The sequence below is a fragment of the Pollachius pollachius genome, assembly GCF_949987615.1.
Source record: "Pollachius pollachius genome assembly, chromosome: 17".
Taxonomy (NCBI): Eukaryota; Metazoa; Chordata; class Actinopteri; order Gadiformes; family Gadidae; genus Pollachius; species Pollachius pollachius.
In genome coordinates this window covers 3214006-3228319 of record NC_136950.1, presented here as the reverse complement: position 1 = coordinate 3228319, position 14314 = coordinate 3214006, and the positions used below count along the sequence as shown (strand labels likewise).

Genomic DNA, 14314 nt, shown 5'->3' with positions numbered 1-14314 from the left:
AAGTATAATTTTTTAATGTCAATTTACAATATGAGACTCCTTTGTGACAAAAGTGCCCTTTTTTTGTAGTGTTGAATTGAGTAACTTTTTGACTCACTGCCTAGAGACCTTTGATCGCATGTTCCCATCTGTCTGAGCAACCTTCCACTGGGTGATAAGGCAACACACTAATCCACATCTATGGTGGATTACATGGTGTGTGGACATGCATGCAATAACTAAATATATTTTTGTTGACATTTTCATAATTTATCTAAAATAGATTAAGCGCCTGTCATTTTTATTTTTTTATTTATTACAAAGTCCAAAGGTGTGTTAGATGGCTCGAACGTCAGATCAGGGTGTGTTATGCACCCCTCGCCGATCAGGTTTTTCCGTGTTCGTTCACCCAACACAGGAAGTCGTACCACACCGAAGCTTCCTTGTTTTGCTGCTTTCTCACAAACCAAAATACAAACGAATGTAGATTATGGCTTGACGTTTATATTCATGCAAAGCTAACTTTGATGGTTTTCTCTGTACGGACAGTCATGGGTGGCTCGAACATTGCTCTACTGATCTGCAGTCTGTCGGCCTGCTGGCCTCCTGGCCAACCTCTGGGACAAGGTAGGGGTCTGCACAAAGACAAACAACACTCGGAAGAGCACACGCCACTCATCTTATTTGTGTTGGATTTACATTACTCAAGTGTTGCCCTTGAACGCTCAAATTGCTTTATTTACCTTTACTGCCATGCATTCGGCAGCGACATAAAGTAGTCTACTACACCAAACTTATCATCGCGTGTGTGTGTCCCAGTGCCCCTGAGATTCGCTGCGTTGGGGGACTGGGGTGGGATTCCAGTGCCTCCGTACTTCACTCCTCACCAGGAGGCCATCGCAGCCGAAGCTGATTGGCTCGCCCGGACCGCGGGTCTGGACTTCGTCCTAAGCCTCGGGGACCACTTCTACTTCAACGGAGTGAAGGATGTGGCCGACCCCCGCTTCAAGGCCAGTCCACGCACCTGTCCATCCTAACCTCGTTGATTTGTTTACTTTTAATTAACCAGGGATAAACCCCCATTGATATTAAATGTACATTTTCCAAGTAGGGATGAATGGTGAAACCTGACTTACAATGCGACACTCATTTTCGTAGTCTCTAGCATTTATGAGGTATTAATAGTTACATTTGTTACATGTGTTACTTGTTTCAGCCGCAGAGGAAGTTTGTTAACACAGAACGATGTAGGCCTAATCTGTTACGGAGTCTGCAGGGTTTATATGTATCCCGAACAGGCAGAGGTTATGGTGTGTTCCTGAATCCTCGAACACCAGACTTCCGAGTCGAAAGTCGAAGATCTCCCAGATTTCTTGCGGCATTTCTCGAAGGCACGCCCCCTTTTTGTCTTTATATTTTGAAAATCTGACAATAGACCGAGAACAGTGACACTCTCAACAGAATGGCTGCGCCCTTGAAGAGATCTTTTTTTTTTGTATTTGTACCACGTAGGTAATTTTAATGTCGATTTTAAATGCTCTTACACACTTGATTACATTGCTACTTTATTCCGGTCACCAATTTATACATTGCATGGTCTGGCCGTGCGTGCAATACAATGTAAATTTGGGTTGTTTGTTTTCGGGCTGGTTTGCGAAAGACGCTAATGTAGCTAACAATAAACAAAGACTAGGCAATTTCATGCCACAATCACAAAGACGACCAGGAACGATATGAATGCTCCGAGACCGGAAGTGACGTCAAAACTGCAACTCGGAAGGCTGGCGTCCGAGGATTCAGGAACATACCATTATACTTCCACACAGAGCATGCCATTTGACGACGCTGTGTACTGTAGAATGGGGAAAGGTCGCCTCCTTGTGTTTGGAAATCGTTAGGTTTCCCTCTAAACTGCCTCTAGTTGAATTAATTCTAGCATTGATTCAGGGTGTTGTATTTAAGAAGTTATTCAATACAACAATGTTAATGTTTAACTTTTTTTTTGATAATATAGTAGCTCTCTGCTTTATTTTCTGCCAATAACTTATCTAGGTTTTTCGTTGTTCCGACACAGCACACATTTGAGAAGGTATTTTCTCACAAGTCCTTGCTGGCAGTTCCATGGTACCTGGTGGGAGGGAACCATGACCATCTCGGGAGCATCTCGGCCCAAATGGCCTACTCCAACATCTCCCACAGATGGTAGGGCTCAAATCGCCAGGCAGACCGACTAACCACATGTTGGCAATAACGTACCTTCTTCTTGACTGAAAAACAACATTCCGTATTGATTCCACACCTGGGAAGTTAACTTCAGTAAATTGGTCAAATACTAGCCAGTTTATTTTTTAGGGCCAGTGATATCCACTCACAGAACCAACGTTTTTTTTTTTTTAATCATTTTAGTGATGAAACTAGAAATATTTAGTTCATAATCAATACAATTTACACATTATTACAATTGAGGGTTTTCCATTGTAACAGAGACAAGGAGAAGGTCTTTCTAACTCTCTGTGTTTCCCATCATATTTGACCTGGGAAGGAACTACCCGTCCCTTTACTATGAGCTCCTGTTCCCCGTTCCTCACACCAACGTGTCGGTGACGGTGCTGATGATCGACACGGTGGTGTTATGTGGGAACACGCACGACCAGGAGCAGCCAAGCGGGCCGGAGGACCCCGGGGCGGCAGAGACCCAGTGGATGTGGATCCTCTCTAGACTCGCCAACAGCAAGTAAGCAACATGGCCCTCGTTTCTATCCCCCTAAAGGTGCTGTAGGGAGGATTTAACGGCTGTCATTTGATGGCTACAGCTACAAATGATAGCTGTTAAATCCTCCAGCCATCCGTCGGCCATCCGTCAGCTGTCAGTAAGTCAAGTGCTCTGAGAATATCTGTTCTGGTTGACTACTTATGCCTCTATGAGACCATTTAGATAGCAGATCACTTCTGGGTCTTTCTGGCCAATCATCTCTTCCCTCATTGGTTCAAGGAATCCCTCTTGCCTTTTTGGGTCGTTAATTTGGCTCTGTTTTTCTCTCTTTGGTTCACTCGCTTTACAACTGAACAGTATTTCTGTTTGTTCACATCCCGCAATGAACCGGTTTACATTTTATCCAGGATTTAATCAAATGTATTGTATTCAACCCCTTATTGTTCACGTTCAGCCTCTATATGGCAGCAGAGCTGCATATGTGCTCAGAATTGTAAGTCAGTAGAAGCTCTTCAATAGTGGACTATGTCCCTACTGACGGACTTCACTAGCTGTCATTGCTGGGAGATTGATCCTATGGAATATGTTTTTTGTATTCCTCTAATGCAGTAGAATAAAATAGCTATATATTGCCTTCTAAACGATGATAATGGCATTCCTCCACGCATGGCTGAGGAGGAGGAATCCGGGCAGGGTGATTCAGTCACTGGTTAAGAATGTAGCGCCACTGTCGTCGTTCATTTCTAACCCTGCTGGACGTGCACTTACAAGCATAGATGTGGTTTCGGAAGAATCTCAATTTTTATTGTAGATGGCTAATGACACACTTGATGGTCGCCATGTGTGCTGAACAAGAGCACTTCTGAATAACCGCTGACGTGCTTTCCCTTTTGAATAAACTGGAATAGCTTACATATGTTTTGTGTTACATAATTGTTATAGAAATGGGGAAGATAGACTATTCAAGGGAAGTTGGGTTCACTATACTGTAACAGGGAACAATGAATATGGTGCATGCTGCATGTTTTCTAAACAAGGCTTAAAGACATTATTTTAGCAGTGATGTTTAGGCTGTCTGGCATCAGCAACTAAGAATCCCTGCAGCAGTAAAACTTCTATTCAGTATAAGATAAATACTTGTTCACTGGTTAGAAGGAACAGTTCTTCTCACTTTGCCTTCCCACATAACTTTCCTGTGAATGAAAGATTTATCATATGTTATGGTCAGGTTGAGATTTGAGATCACGTCTTCTGAAATGATTCTGTGTTGGTGGTCACTTGGTCAGAAGAATGAGGTCAACCTAAGCTACCTTGCCCAGGTGTTAGTCTATAAATGTATTCCAGTTTGAGGACTAATTGCAGTTGTTCAGCTTTCTATCTTTGTAAATTAGATTTGGTGAGAAGTCTTTAGTCAGTCAATCCATTAATCGTTTGTGTACTTTTTTTTGTGTACTCAATTATAGTATAATTTTATAGCAGATACTCTGTCTCTCCATGTCATCTTGCGGTTGTTAATGATTATTTAAAGGTTGAATATGTCATTTCTGTCCAAAGTGCTGTCATCACAACAATAACAAAATACGTGGTTTGATGACATTATCAAGTAGCGTGTCATTTAATTCCAAGTAGTATAACAATAACTGAGGATAATGTTATTTGAGGAAGCCCAGTGCTGTTATCTGTGGTCAGAGCAATCATATTCAAAATAATGATGAAATGAATCAAATGTATCAGCATGAAAGTTGTAACGTTATAAGGGTAACGTACACATTACAGTGTTGCCCACTGAATTTCATTTGATTGACTAATTATGGTGGTAGCTGACAGAGGGGTGACAATGCTTTCAGAAAGATATTGGACATTCACGCTCTGAATTACAGCGACTTGAATCTGGAAGCAAAGCCTGTATCATCGGTATGAGTCCTGTGTGTACTTGGTGTGTACTTGGTGTGTACTTGGTGTGTACTTGGTGTGTACCTGGTGTGTAGCAGTGTGTACCGGCCCAGCTATTTTCTCTATAGAGCCATCATGTGGTTCTAATTCATACACAATAGGCAAATTATAAAGTGTTTTTCCCTAAATAATTGCCAAATCAATTAAAAAAGAAACGTATCAATTTTTCCAAACATTCCCAATGGTTTTAAATCACTTTTTATCAGTGTATCCCGCGAGCTCTGCAACAGTAAAGAGCAGGTAAAGATCTGCTCTAGCTCTAGTGAGGGTGTAGCGCAAATGGACTGTATGCTATACAGATTAAACCGACCCAATCATATGTGTACAATGTGTCAACTATCTCAGACTTTCTTCACACCAAACAAACCAGCCACAATAGGAGTAAACGGTTTGTAGATTCGTTGAGATTCAGACTGTGATTTTGTTTTTCTGGCATCCCTTATACTGATTTGTACAGAGCTAAGGAGGTTGTTTTTTTTTTATAAAACTTGCATGTGATTTGTAACTTGCACACAAGCTTTAGTAAGTCGCCCACGGACTTTAAGTTAATCTGTTGTGTTGTTTTGCAAAACACTGTGTGTTAAGTGTGAGGCTGAGAGTGTGCTTAAAGTTTTGTAGATCTAGGTTGATGTTTTCTCCTTGAATGTTAGCTTTCCCTTACTGGGAAACTGATCTTAAATGTACTGTGACGCACACATTTGCTTTTCATGTTGCACTCGCATCCTTACTCTAACCCTAAAATTTTAGGATGAGCGATAATGGACCGCTTGTTCAAGAGGTTTCACAGCAGAGTAAACAGCAGCCTAGTTTCTCACATTCACAGGTGTTCATCAGGTGTCGTGTGTGTCATCTAGGTCAACATCGACTCTTTTCACTTTCTGTCTTTTTGTTTCTACTATCGGTGGACACATGAAATGAACCTCAGTGAAATATTCTGTCTTTGTCACTTTGGATTTAGCTCGTATGGCCATTACTAACAACCAGGACTATGGTGGCTACGTTCCGCAGGTCGGACTACCTTGTTATGGCTGGTCACTACCCTGTGTGGTCCATCGGCAATCACGGGCCCACCCCCTGCCTGCTGAAGAGGCTGCGTCCTTTACTGAAGAAGTACCAGGTCACTGTGTACCTGTGTGGCCACGACCATGATCTGCAGGTGAGGAGCACTTCAGTGGGACTGGGGAGTTTAGTAGGACTGTAGTTTAGTATACCTGTGGAGTTTAGTATGGCTGTGGAGTTTAGTATTACTGTAGTTTAGCATGACTGTGGAGTTTAGTATGACTGTGGAGTTTAGTATGACTGTGGAGTTTAGTATGGCTGTAGTTACTATAGACTGTAGTTAAATGCTTTAGTATCATATTGGTGTAGACAGTGGGGTTTCGATGACTGTAGTTTTGAATGACCTTGTAGTTTAATATGACTGGAGTTGGGTATGAGTGTGGAGTTTGGTATGATTATAGTTTTGTATGACTGTAGTTTAGTATAACCAGGCAGTGTAATAGGAGTTAACTATCAGTTTAGCATGACTGTGGAGTTTTGTTTCTCCTCAGCCTTAGTGACATTTTTCCCGTTGGCCATATTTTATATAATCATAACTCTTCAGGCTTACAGAATATTCCAGTGAAATAGTAGTAAGTAGTAAGTAATCAACTGAAGATGTATTTAGTTTGTTTTGATTGCACCTTTACATTCATCTTCCCGTCAGTTCATCAAAGAGGATGATGGGAGCTCCTACGTCATCAGTGGCAGCGGGGTCGTCAGCGACTACTCCTCTGATCACACGGACAGCGTACCGTTGTCCTGGCAACTCTACTCAAGCCCTGTCAATCACACATCCGGAGGAATGTCTTACTTTGAGGTCACAGAGAAAGCAATGTCCATCAGCTTTCTACAGACGGATGGGAAATGTGTGTACCGCGCAGAACTGGGACGTCGCAACACTTGAGGGGTTGGGTTCATTGTTCAAATGTCGAATTCAATGCTTAGAATCAGCAATTTATTAACCATATTCACAGTTTGATAACTTAAGCTCCTCATTAGATATACATTCCTTAACATGGGCAGAGAAACATGTATAGAGTTAATGGATTCAATTTATATTCACCTTACATTTCTTTCTTTTTTATTCTGATGAAAATTGTCACAAATCACATCAGGAAAACTTGTAATGTCTGTTATATTAATGGACAAGCCAGCAGCCGTAGATAATGTTATGTTGGGTAGCCCAGTCCTGTTTTCCGCAGTTGTAACTTTATAACGTTACTCTACACATTAGTGTTTGTCACATAATTAGATTCTAGCTTTTCGTAGTGGCTGAAGGAAGAGATGATATTGTTTTTAGTTTTTTTTCTAAGTTTGAAGGAAGGATACTCAACCCTCTGAATTGCAGCGATTTGACGCGGGGGACTAAGACTCGATCAGCGGTATCAGTCCTGTGTCTAGCAGGGAATAACCCACTACTACTACCACCATTACAACTACCACTACTGTCATTGTATGCGTTGAAGGATAAATGAGTGAAAGCTATCGCTTTTGGGGGGTCATTTGCAAATCATAAACACAAGGTACATTTATTTTTTGTTTTATTGTGATGTATTGTTGAATCAGTATTAGTTGTTTACACCTACAAATGATACAAATTCATTTCATAACAGTCAATCAGTGTTCAAATCGATGTAAACCTATTCAAATAAAAACATATTTTTTCTATTTTGTATTCTTTCTATGACATATTTTAATTGTTTTAGTTTTTTAACAATACAAATCATGCAAACTTGCGTGAACATTTTTGAACAATATAAAAAAACACCATCATACATAAAGAGCAATTTCATTGCTTTTTTTAAATAATAAATTATAAATACAAAAATATAACATACTAGTTTTTGATTTTCCATTATTATGTAGCCTTTCAAGATCATACCCTTATCTCCCATAGTTAATTTAAACTTAGCCGTAAGAACAATAAATAAATAAAAGCCAATGGTACCGTAACCAGAGAGAGAGTTAAATTCAGCAGTACTATTCACCAAGGATATACAATAAGCTCACCAGGGACCTCCCATTAGTCTTCCTAAGGATTTGTATAAAAATATAAACTATTCACAGAAGCTTAGAGCGAGTTTTGCTCACTTTTTCTCACTCAGGTCAGAAAAGGAGGTTTCACAGAAACCAGGGTTGAGAGTACAATTCTAGCGTCCCACAGTGGAATGTTGACTTTGCTGTGGCCCCTCTGTGTTTCTCCCCGCCCTTTGAAGAGGACTGTTGGATCCAACCCAGCAGCTGTACCATGCCCATCAGCCCCCCCCCCCCCCGCACACACACACAGACACACACACGTACACACACACACGGCATTAAGCTGATCACAGTAGGTCGCGCTCTTTTGTGTTCTCCTTGGCTTTTCTCCGCCGCTTGAGGCAGACTACCGCCACCACGATGGCCACGGACACAATGACCAGGATGAGGAGGACGCCCCCCGCGATGACTGGCACTGAGTACACTGGGATGAGGGGGAGGGGGGGGGGGAGGTTAGTATGTGCTCTGTACATTACAGTACATACAGAACAATATCAGTCTGGCCAATGGAACTAGTGTCTCTCCTGACTTCACTAAAACATCCGTCACTAGTTTGTCAAAATGATGCTGACTGATTTTGCCAAGAGCATTCAGCATCAGCATGTCACAAACAATAGCACTGTGGTCTTTGACATTAAACATTCTGTAAGGTACTAATGTCCTGTAACAAAGAACAAAGTACTATTCTTTGTTCTTTGTGATAAAACATTCTGTAAGTTACTAATGTCTTGTTACAAAGAACCAAGTGCTATGCTTTGGTCTTTTGGATAAGACATTTTGTAAGAACTCATATGGCTATTCACTTTACTTGTCCACACACTTCCACCGACTCCGTGCTGACCGGACGCACAGTGATTCCAAAAGACAGATTGTTGCATCACTTTAGTTTACATTGGTGGCATGAGCATGCTCAAGCTTCATGTTCTACTGCACAGTTTTTTTTTTACAAATTGACCAACTATTTTAGTAAGGCCAGGGGCGAATGGTACAGTGGTTTAATCACCAGCAGTGTCCTTTAAATATACTTTATTTTCCTCCTTGTCATAGCCATGTCATTTTAAAGCATGCATGCAAAAAGTTACTTGCAATGACAGAAACATGTCGTACGGCATTTATAGAAATGTTTGAATCTTTATAGATTATACGCTTGGGATTTGAAATCCTAGTGGTTGATGTTGATATCATTCCAGAGCAGCCCGGGTGAGAGCATCAATGTTCACTAGTGATTGGTCGTTTGCGACCGAATCAGTTTGAACAAATCTTTAACAACAACGAACCAAATTGATTCTTCTATCTCATTCGTTCTCAGATTCGATTCCTCCCAGACACTCTAGTCGCTGTTCGTTCACTGACTGTGAAGAGGGAAGAGCCTTAGTGAGCGAGCCTACGATAATACGATTCAATATCAGTGAAATGGTAAATGCATGCTGTCTTTGTACTTTCTGTGTCATGCCAGATTAATAAAATATTTGAATGTCTCGTCAATCTGTCTCGTTCTTTCATGGTTCGTTCTCAACCCGGGCCTCCCACCACCATCATTGCTAAATCAAGTCTATTATCTTGCTGATATGTTAAACATCCAATAATCAACTACACCCCCCCATCCCGCTGCATTTGGTTAAAGTTGTAACGTTGATTGATGACCGACTTCCACGATCGTTTGAGAATTAGAACAAGGGAGGAACTGAGTCTGACTGACTCAGCTGAGAACTGTGCATTCCATGATTCGATTCACCGCTACCGGAAACTCAACTGAACGAACAAAGGAACGAACGATTCTGAGCGACTCTTCTTGGCGAACTGACCGACGTGAACTGAATAAAGGAAAATAATCATTGAACCCATCACTAGTGTTCACAAACCTCCCTGCTCCGAGCAGGGGGAGTTGGCCACGGCTGAGTAGCACTGTGTCTTATTCTAAGAACACAAACACAATTCATTCCCTTTAAGTACTATATCAATATTGACAGAGCTATGCAGATCCCTAGGATGGTTTAGTAGATTGGATGTATTGACATCAAAATGGCGGCTCTGTAATACTTTCACCCTAAAAACTATTCATAGCGCCAACCACTGATTGTGCGGATGTATGTATTGTGAAGCACCACATTTCTTCCCCCCACACTTCCTTCCTTTTTACCTGGTAGCGCTGGTGAAGGAATCTACTTCCCCTCTGTGAAACCCCTCTGTGAACTCTTCACTCCCTCATCTCTACTTTCATATCCACTTTAGAGCCACGTTGCCTTTAGAATCAGAAGATATTCCAGACATCGTACATATTCCCTTATATTAAATTATCTATTCCCTTCAGCGCTTATTCTATTCTACCACCTTCACATCAATCCGCTTGTTGTTAGCCAAGATGCAGCAAAGCATTATCCCATTCTACTCCATTCTATTACAAGTCTGCAAAGAATGTGGAACGATTCAGAGCATACGTTCTTCTACCCTCTTCCTTCTCACTCTACGCAATCTATGGGATTAATTCATATTCTATATCTTATTGAATCATATCACGGACAAGGGCGTTAATTGATCATGTTAAATCTCATTAGACAGTGGGGGAGTCATCCAGGGTACCATCATGCTGTGATAAGTCTCTCTCTCACCATCAGTGAAGGACTTCTCCCCTTCGGAGCACTGGGTGTGGCTCTGCGCCCCCAGCTGCTTCCCAGGTGTGCGACTGGGGATGTAGGCCTGCACCTCGAAGCAGTAGCTCTCCCCCTGGTCCAGCTTCTTCAGCTCAATCAAACTGCCCGCCGAGGTGTATACTTTCTGGGGGAGAGGAGCCAACAGGTCGGGGGGTTAAATGTCTGGATGTATTCTTTCTCTTTGTGCCGGCATCCTGTTCCTGCTAGAGGGGACTGATCTTTCACCTTGTATGTGAAAGGAACATTTTCACAAGATCAAGGTCTAAGGGTAGGGAAAGCCGGGGGGAAATATCCCAGGTTATTGCTTAACTGTTTTCAGTTTTATGTATTATAAATAAATGCATTATTAATCAGATTCCAATTTATATTTTTTCTGTAATCTTTAGAATCTAGAAATCTTTTTTTATGTTGGCTCTTGCCTCGTCCTGACTTGGTTCTTTGGAGGGCTTAGGGTTGGGGGCCTAATGTGACGTGTGATCGGGGTCTCTGCCAACACACCAGACACAACTCACGCTTTACGCTGTACATTGCTCCTAACTGTCTGGTGCTAAACACAAGGGTCCATGGCCATACCTTGCCGGTGCTGGAGTGTCTCCTGTAGGTGACCCTGTACTGGAGCTCATCAGCAAACACGTCTCTGATGGACAGCTGCTGGTTCCCGTCGAACAGCGCGGTCAGCGGGTCTGTAACCTTCAGCGTGACCGACCGCTTGTCCTCCCCCACCACAATCGTAAAGTCTGGTCTGTCGATGTCAGCTGGAGAGCAAAGAAGAAGAAAGAGGAGAAAACGTTAGCGTGACGGTTTGCAGTATTGCCTTTTGGGCATTGGCAAGGGCGGGTAAACCAACCGGTCCACTGGGTTATGTGATATGACAGCTCTGTCCTCATCGCTGCTCCTTCAACACAGCCTGATTGTCTTATTGAGGATGACAAACTAAGGAGGAGAACAGGAGAACAAACTAAGCCTTCATACTGGGTCGTTCTCATGTGCTTCAAGTCACGTCAAATGTATTTACACTGCCTGTAAGAGCCTTATTTAATTCTCAAATTTCGGATCAATTTATTTCCTTCCTGGCTGCTTGTAAACCTGTCTACCTGCTTAACCCCCTACCTGCCTGTCTGCCTGCTTTATCACCTAGAATCATCCAGGATGTAGAGTTGATTAGACAAAAGCGCATCAAAGTCCCAAGTTGAACAACATCTTTATAGGTTTAAGAACTTTGAGAAGTTGTAAAGGCCAAGGCAGACACTCACATGTGAGAACAATTCCCAATAGTATAGTCCAGACCTCGCAAGTACTTTTTCCATTTATGAGAATTACACCTCAAAGCTGCCTGTCTGTCACTGTTTCTCTAAAGAAGAAACAGTGACAAAAAAAATAAATAAAAAATTGTCGTTTATGAGATATACGTCAATGACAGAAGCACACGATAGTTGTAGAAAATTCCAATTTAATCTGTGCATACGCAGTCTCCTCTCTAGCAGAGTGAACCCAGAATAGAGTTTCACAAAGCCTTTTAACACAGTTCCCCCCTGCGATGCCTTTGTCCATACATCATGTGAGGGGAATGTTGACACACAGGAGTTTTCCTGGTATACATAAGGGGGACATAAGGGGGTCCTGAGGACCGGTCCACCCCAGGGAAAAGGCTGACAACAAAGGGAAATGGATAACAATAGTTAACGGATCGGGTTACTAGATAACAACCAAAAGAAATCAAAGCTTAAATTAATAAAACTAAACAACATATGGATTTACTATCACACCTTTGTTATATTGTGCCAGAGACAGGACAGAGGAGTGAAGGTGGAAAATAAGAACAATAATTCAGTGCCAGCTGTTGGCAGATATGTATCCAATGTTCACATGAAGTGAAGTATATCTTTTTTTATACAATTTAATAAATATATTAGGGCCAAAAGTCGGGTTGCGCAGCATATCTTGGGCCAGGACAAATGTCCTTTCTACAGGCAATGAATTCCTGGCTACGCCCTTGGATGTGTGCTGTACATGTTTGTTTCTGTGAGCTGTGTGTGTGTGTGTGTGTGTGTGTGTGTGTGTGTGTGTGTGTGTGTGTGTGTGTGTGTGTGTGTGTGTGTGTGTGTGTGCGTGTGTGCGTGTGTGTGTGTGTGTGTGCGTGTGTGTGTGTGTGGGGGGGAGGGGACGACACCTACTGTCTTTGTAGGGGCAGAATTCCTTGGATGTGGTGTGGGGGAACTCGACCAGGTCAGAGAAGACTCCACGCGGGGGCTCTGACAGGACCTCGGCGATGTACCTGTCCTTCAGCCGGCTCAGGGAGCCCGACAGATCACACATGGTCTCTCTGGTCTTGATACAGTGGGGGCTAGGCTTACTGTCCTGGCCCACCCTGGAACACAACAGAACACATTTAACCTTTACATTTAGGGCATTTAGCAGACACTTTTAAATTTACATGTAGGGCATTTATTATTATCATTATTACTACTACTATTATTACTACTATTTTATCCAAAGCGATTTACAATAAGTACATTTGTCGGAGAGAGAAAGAGAAACGACAATATATCTCTGTCGGTACAGTAAGGCTGTTCATAGAAACAAGTGCAAAGCACTAGCAATCGGTTAACCCCTTCCCTGTTAACAACAAGGATAGCTAGGATAAGAGGTTACACTACAAGAATACATGAATACAAGAATACAAAATAAGAACAATCCATTTAAAACCAGCTCTTTATGGAATACATATTTAATTTAGGAAGGAGGCGGCAACTATCTGAAGATCCAGGGTCTAAATCAATTATTCCCCTAAACCTTTTAGTGGATCAATGTCTTATCTCCCAGCTGCTGTCTTCCAAGGTCATTGTTCAGTATGTCTATTCCTGAATACAACACTTCTGGGAGGTTTCTGTCTGCTTAAGTCTTATTGGGGGATTGTTATGGGTTATGACTTAATAAGATCTGAATATTAATAAGTTATTTAAAACACTGAGGAAATGTAATCTTTGTATGTCAATATATGACTCTACTTACACAGAATATACCACGGTGTAGGAATAGTTTTCAGATGGTTTGGGTCCCCATGTCAGCAGGGTTTTGAAGTTAGTTGATGTCCAGGTGACATTTTGTGCTCGTGGAAACGAACCTGCTTAATGAAATGAATGACTTCAAAAACGATGGACTAACTTATATTATATATAGCCATAATAATACAATAATATTGATATTATTGATTGTAAATTGTGTTTGTGTGTCTGTGGGGGTAGGCTATGTGTGTGTATGTGTGTGTGTGCGTGTATGTGTATATATATATATATATATATATATATATATATATATATATATATATATATATATATATATATATACACACACACATACTTCACTAAGAGTGGTGCACATGGTAATTCATTATATTTCCAAATACATGATCATAAATCTTACCTGACGCCAAGCGTGTGAAGAATAAAATGTCTATAATTAGCGCCAAAAGTGCTTCTTTTGCCCTGAATTTCTGCATTGTTTTTAAAAAAATTATCCGGGAAAATGATAAAATCCAAGTACCGTTCCGTGGGTCTATACTTCAAGTTGGGTGCAGCCTCGATTTTACAAAAATAAATAGTCTGTTGATCTCTCGGAAAAGACAAAATGAACCTGAGACCTCACTAAATGAACCACTGCGCTGAGCTTGTGCGAATAAGTTGAAACGTCTTTCGGCGCGTATTAAATACCTCTCTCCACGGTCCCGTCTCGACTTGATTTGTATGTGGGCATGCCTTATTACGAAGAGCGCCTACCATATAAGGAGTGTCTGGGTGTTCCGGCGTCAGAAGGGGATGGAACACATTCTGTCGACAATGCCTCGGATGGTTCATATATGCAGGGCACATATGGCGCATGTCCCCGTTTAGGACATCCTTACGTCATATCCAGACCGTTTAAAGGACGAAGGTCACAGAGT

General features: G+C 41.7%; 2 protein-coding genes across 3 annotated transcripts; one reads left to right on the top strand and one right to left on the bottom strand.

Annotated features, from left to right (window-relative positions):
* Window positions 1-398: 398 nt before the first annotated feature.
* On the top strand, window positions 399-7354 carry LOC307088508 (tartrate-resistant acid phosphatase type 5-like). Its single transcript, XM_079754428.1, has 6 exons — window positions 399-606; window positions 799-989; window positions 2054-2181; window positions 2522-2713; window positions 5654-5801; window positions 6351-7354. The coding sequence occupies exons 1-6, from the start codon at window positions 507-509 to the stop codon at window positions 6588-6590; spliced, it is 999 nt and encodes a 332-aa protein (XP_079610554.1). The 5' UTR covers window positions 399-506; the 3' UTR covers window positions 6591-7354.
* On the bottom strand, window positions 7211-14078 carry f3a (coagulation factor III, tissue factor a). Of its 2 annotated transcripts, none has more exons than XM_079754429.1 (6): window positions 13798-14078; window positions 13387-13501; window positions 12549-12742; window positions 10948-11129; window positions 10333-10498; window positions 7211-8147 (listed from the first exon to the last, which is right to left on the bottom strand). In XM_079754429.1, the coding sequence occupies exons 1-6, from the start codon at window positions 13871-13873 to the stop codon at window positions 8011-8013; spliced, it is 870 nt and encodes a 289-aa protein (XP_079610555.1). In that variant the 5' UTR covers window positions 13874-14078; the 3' UTR covers window positions 7211-8010. The 2 variants fall into 2 exon arrangements, with proteins under 2 accessions (XP_079610555.1, XP_079610556.1); XM_079754430.1 differs by having other exon boundaries at window positions 13387-13498; window positions 13798-14075.
* Between the last annotated feature and the right edge of the window lie 236 nt (window positions 14079-14314).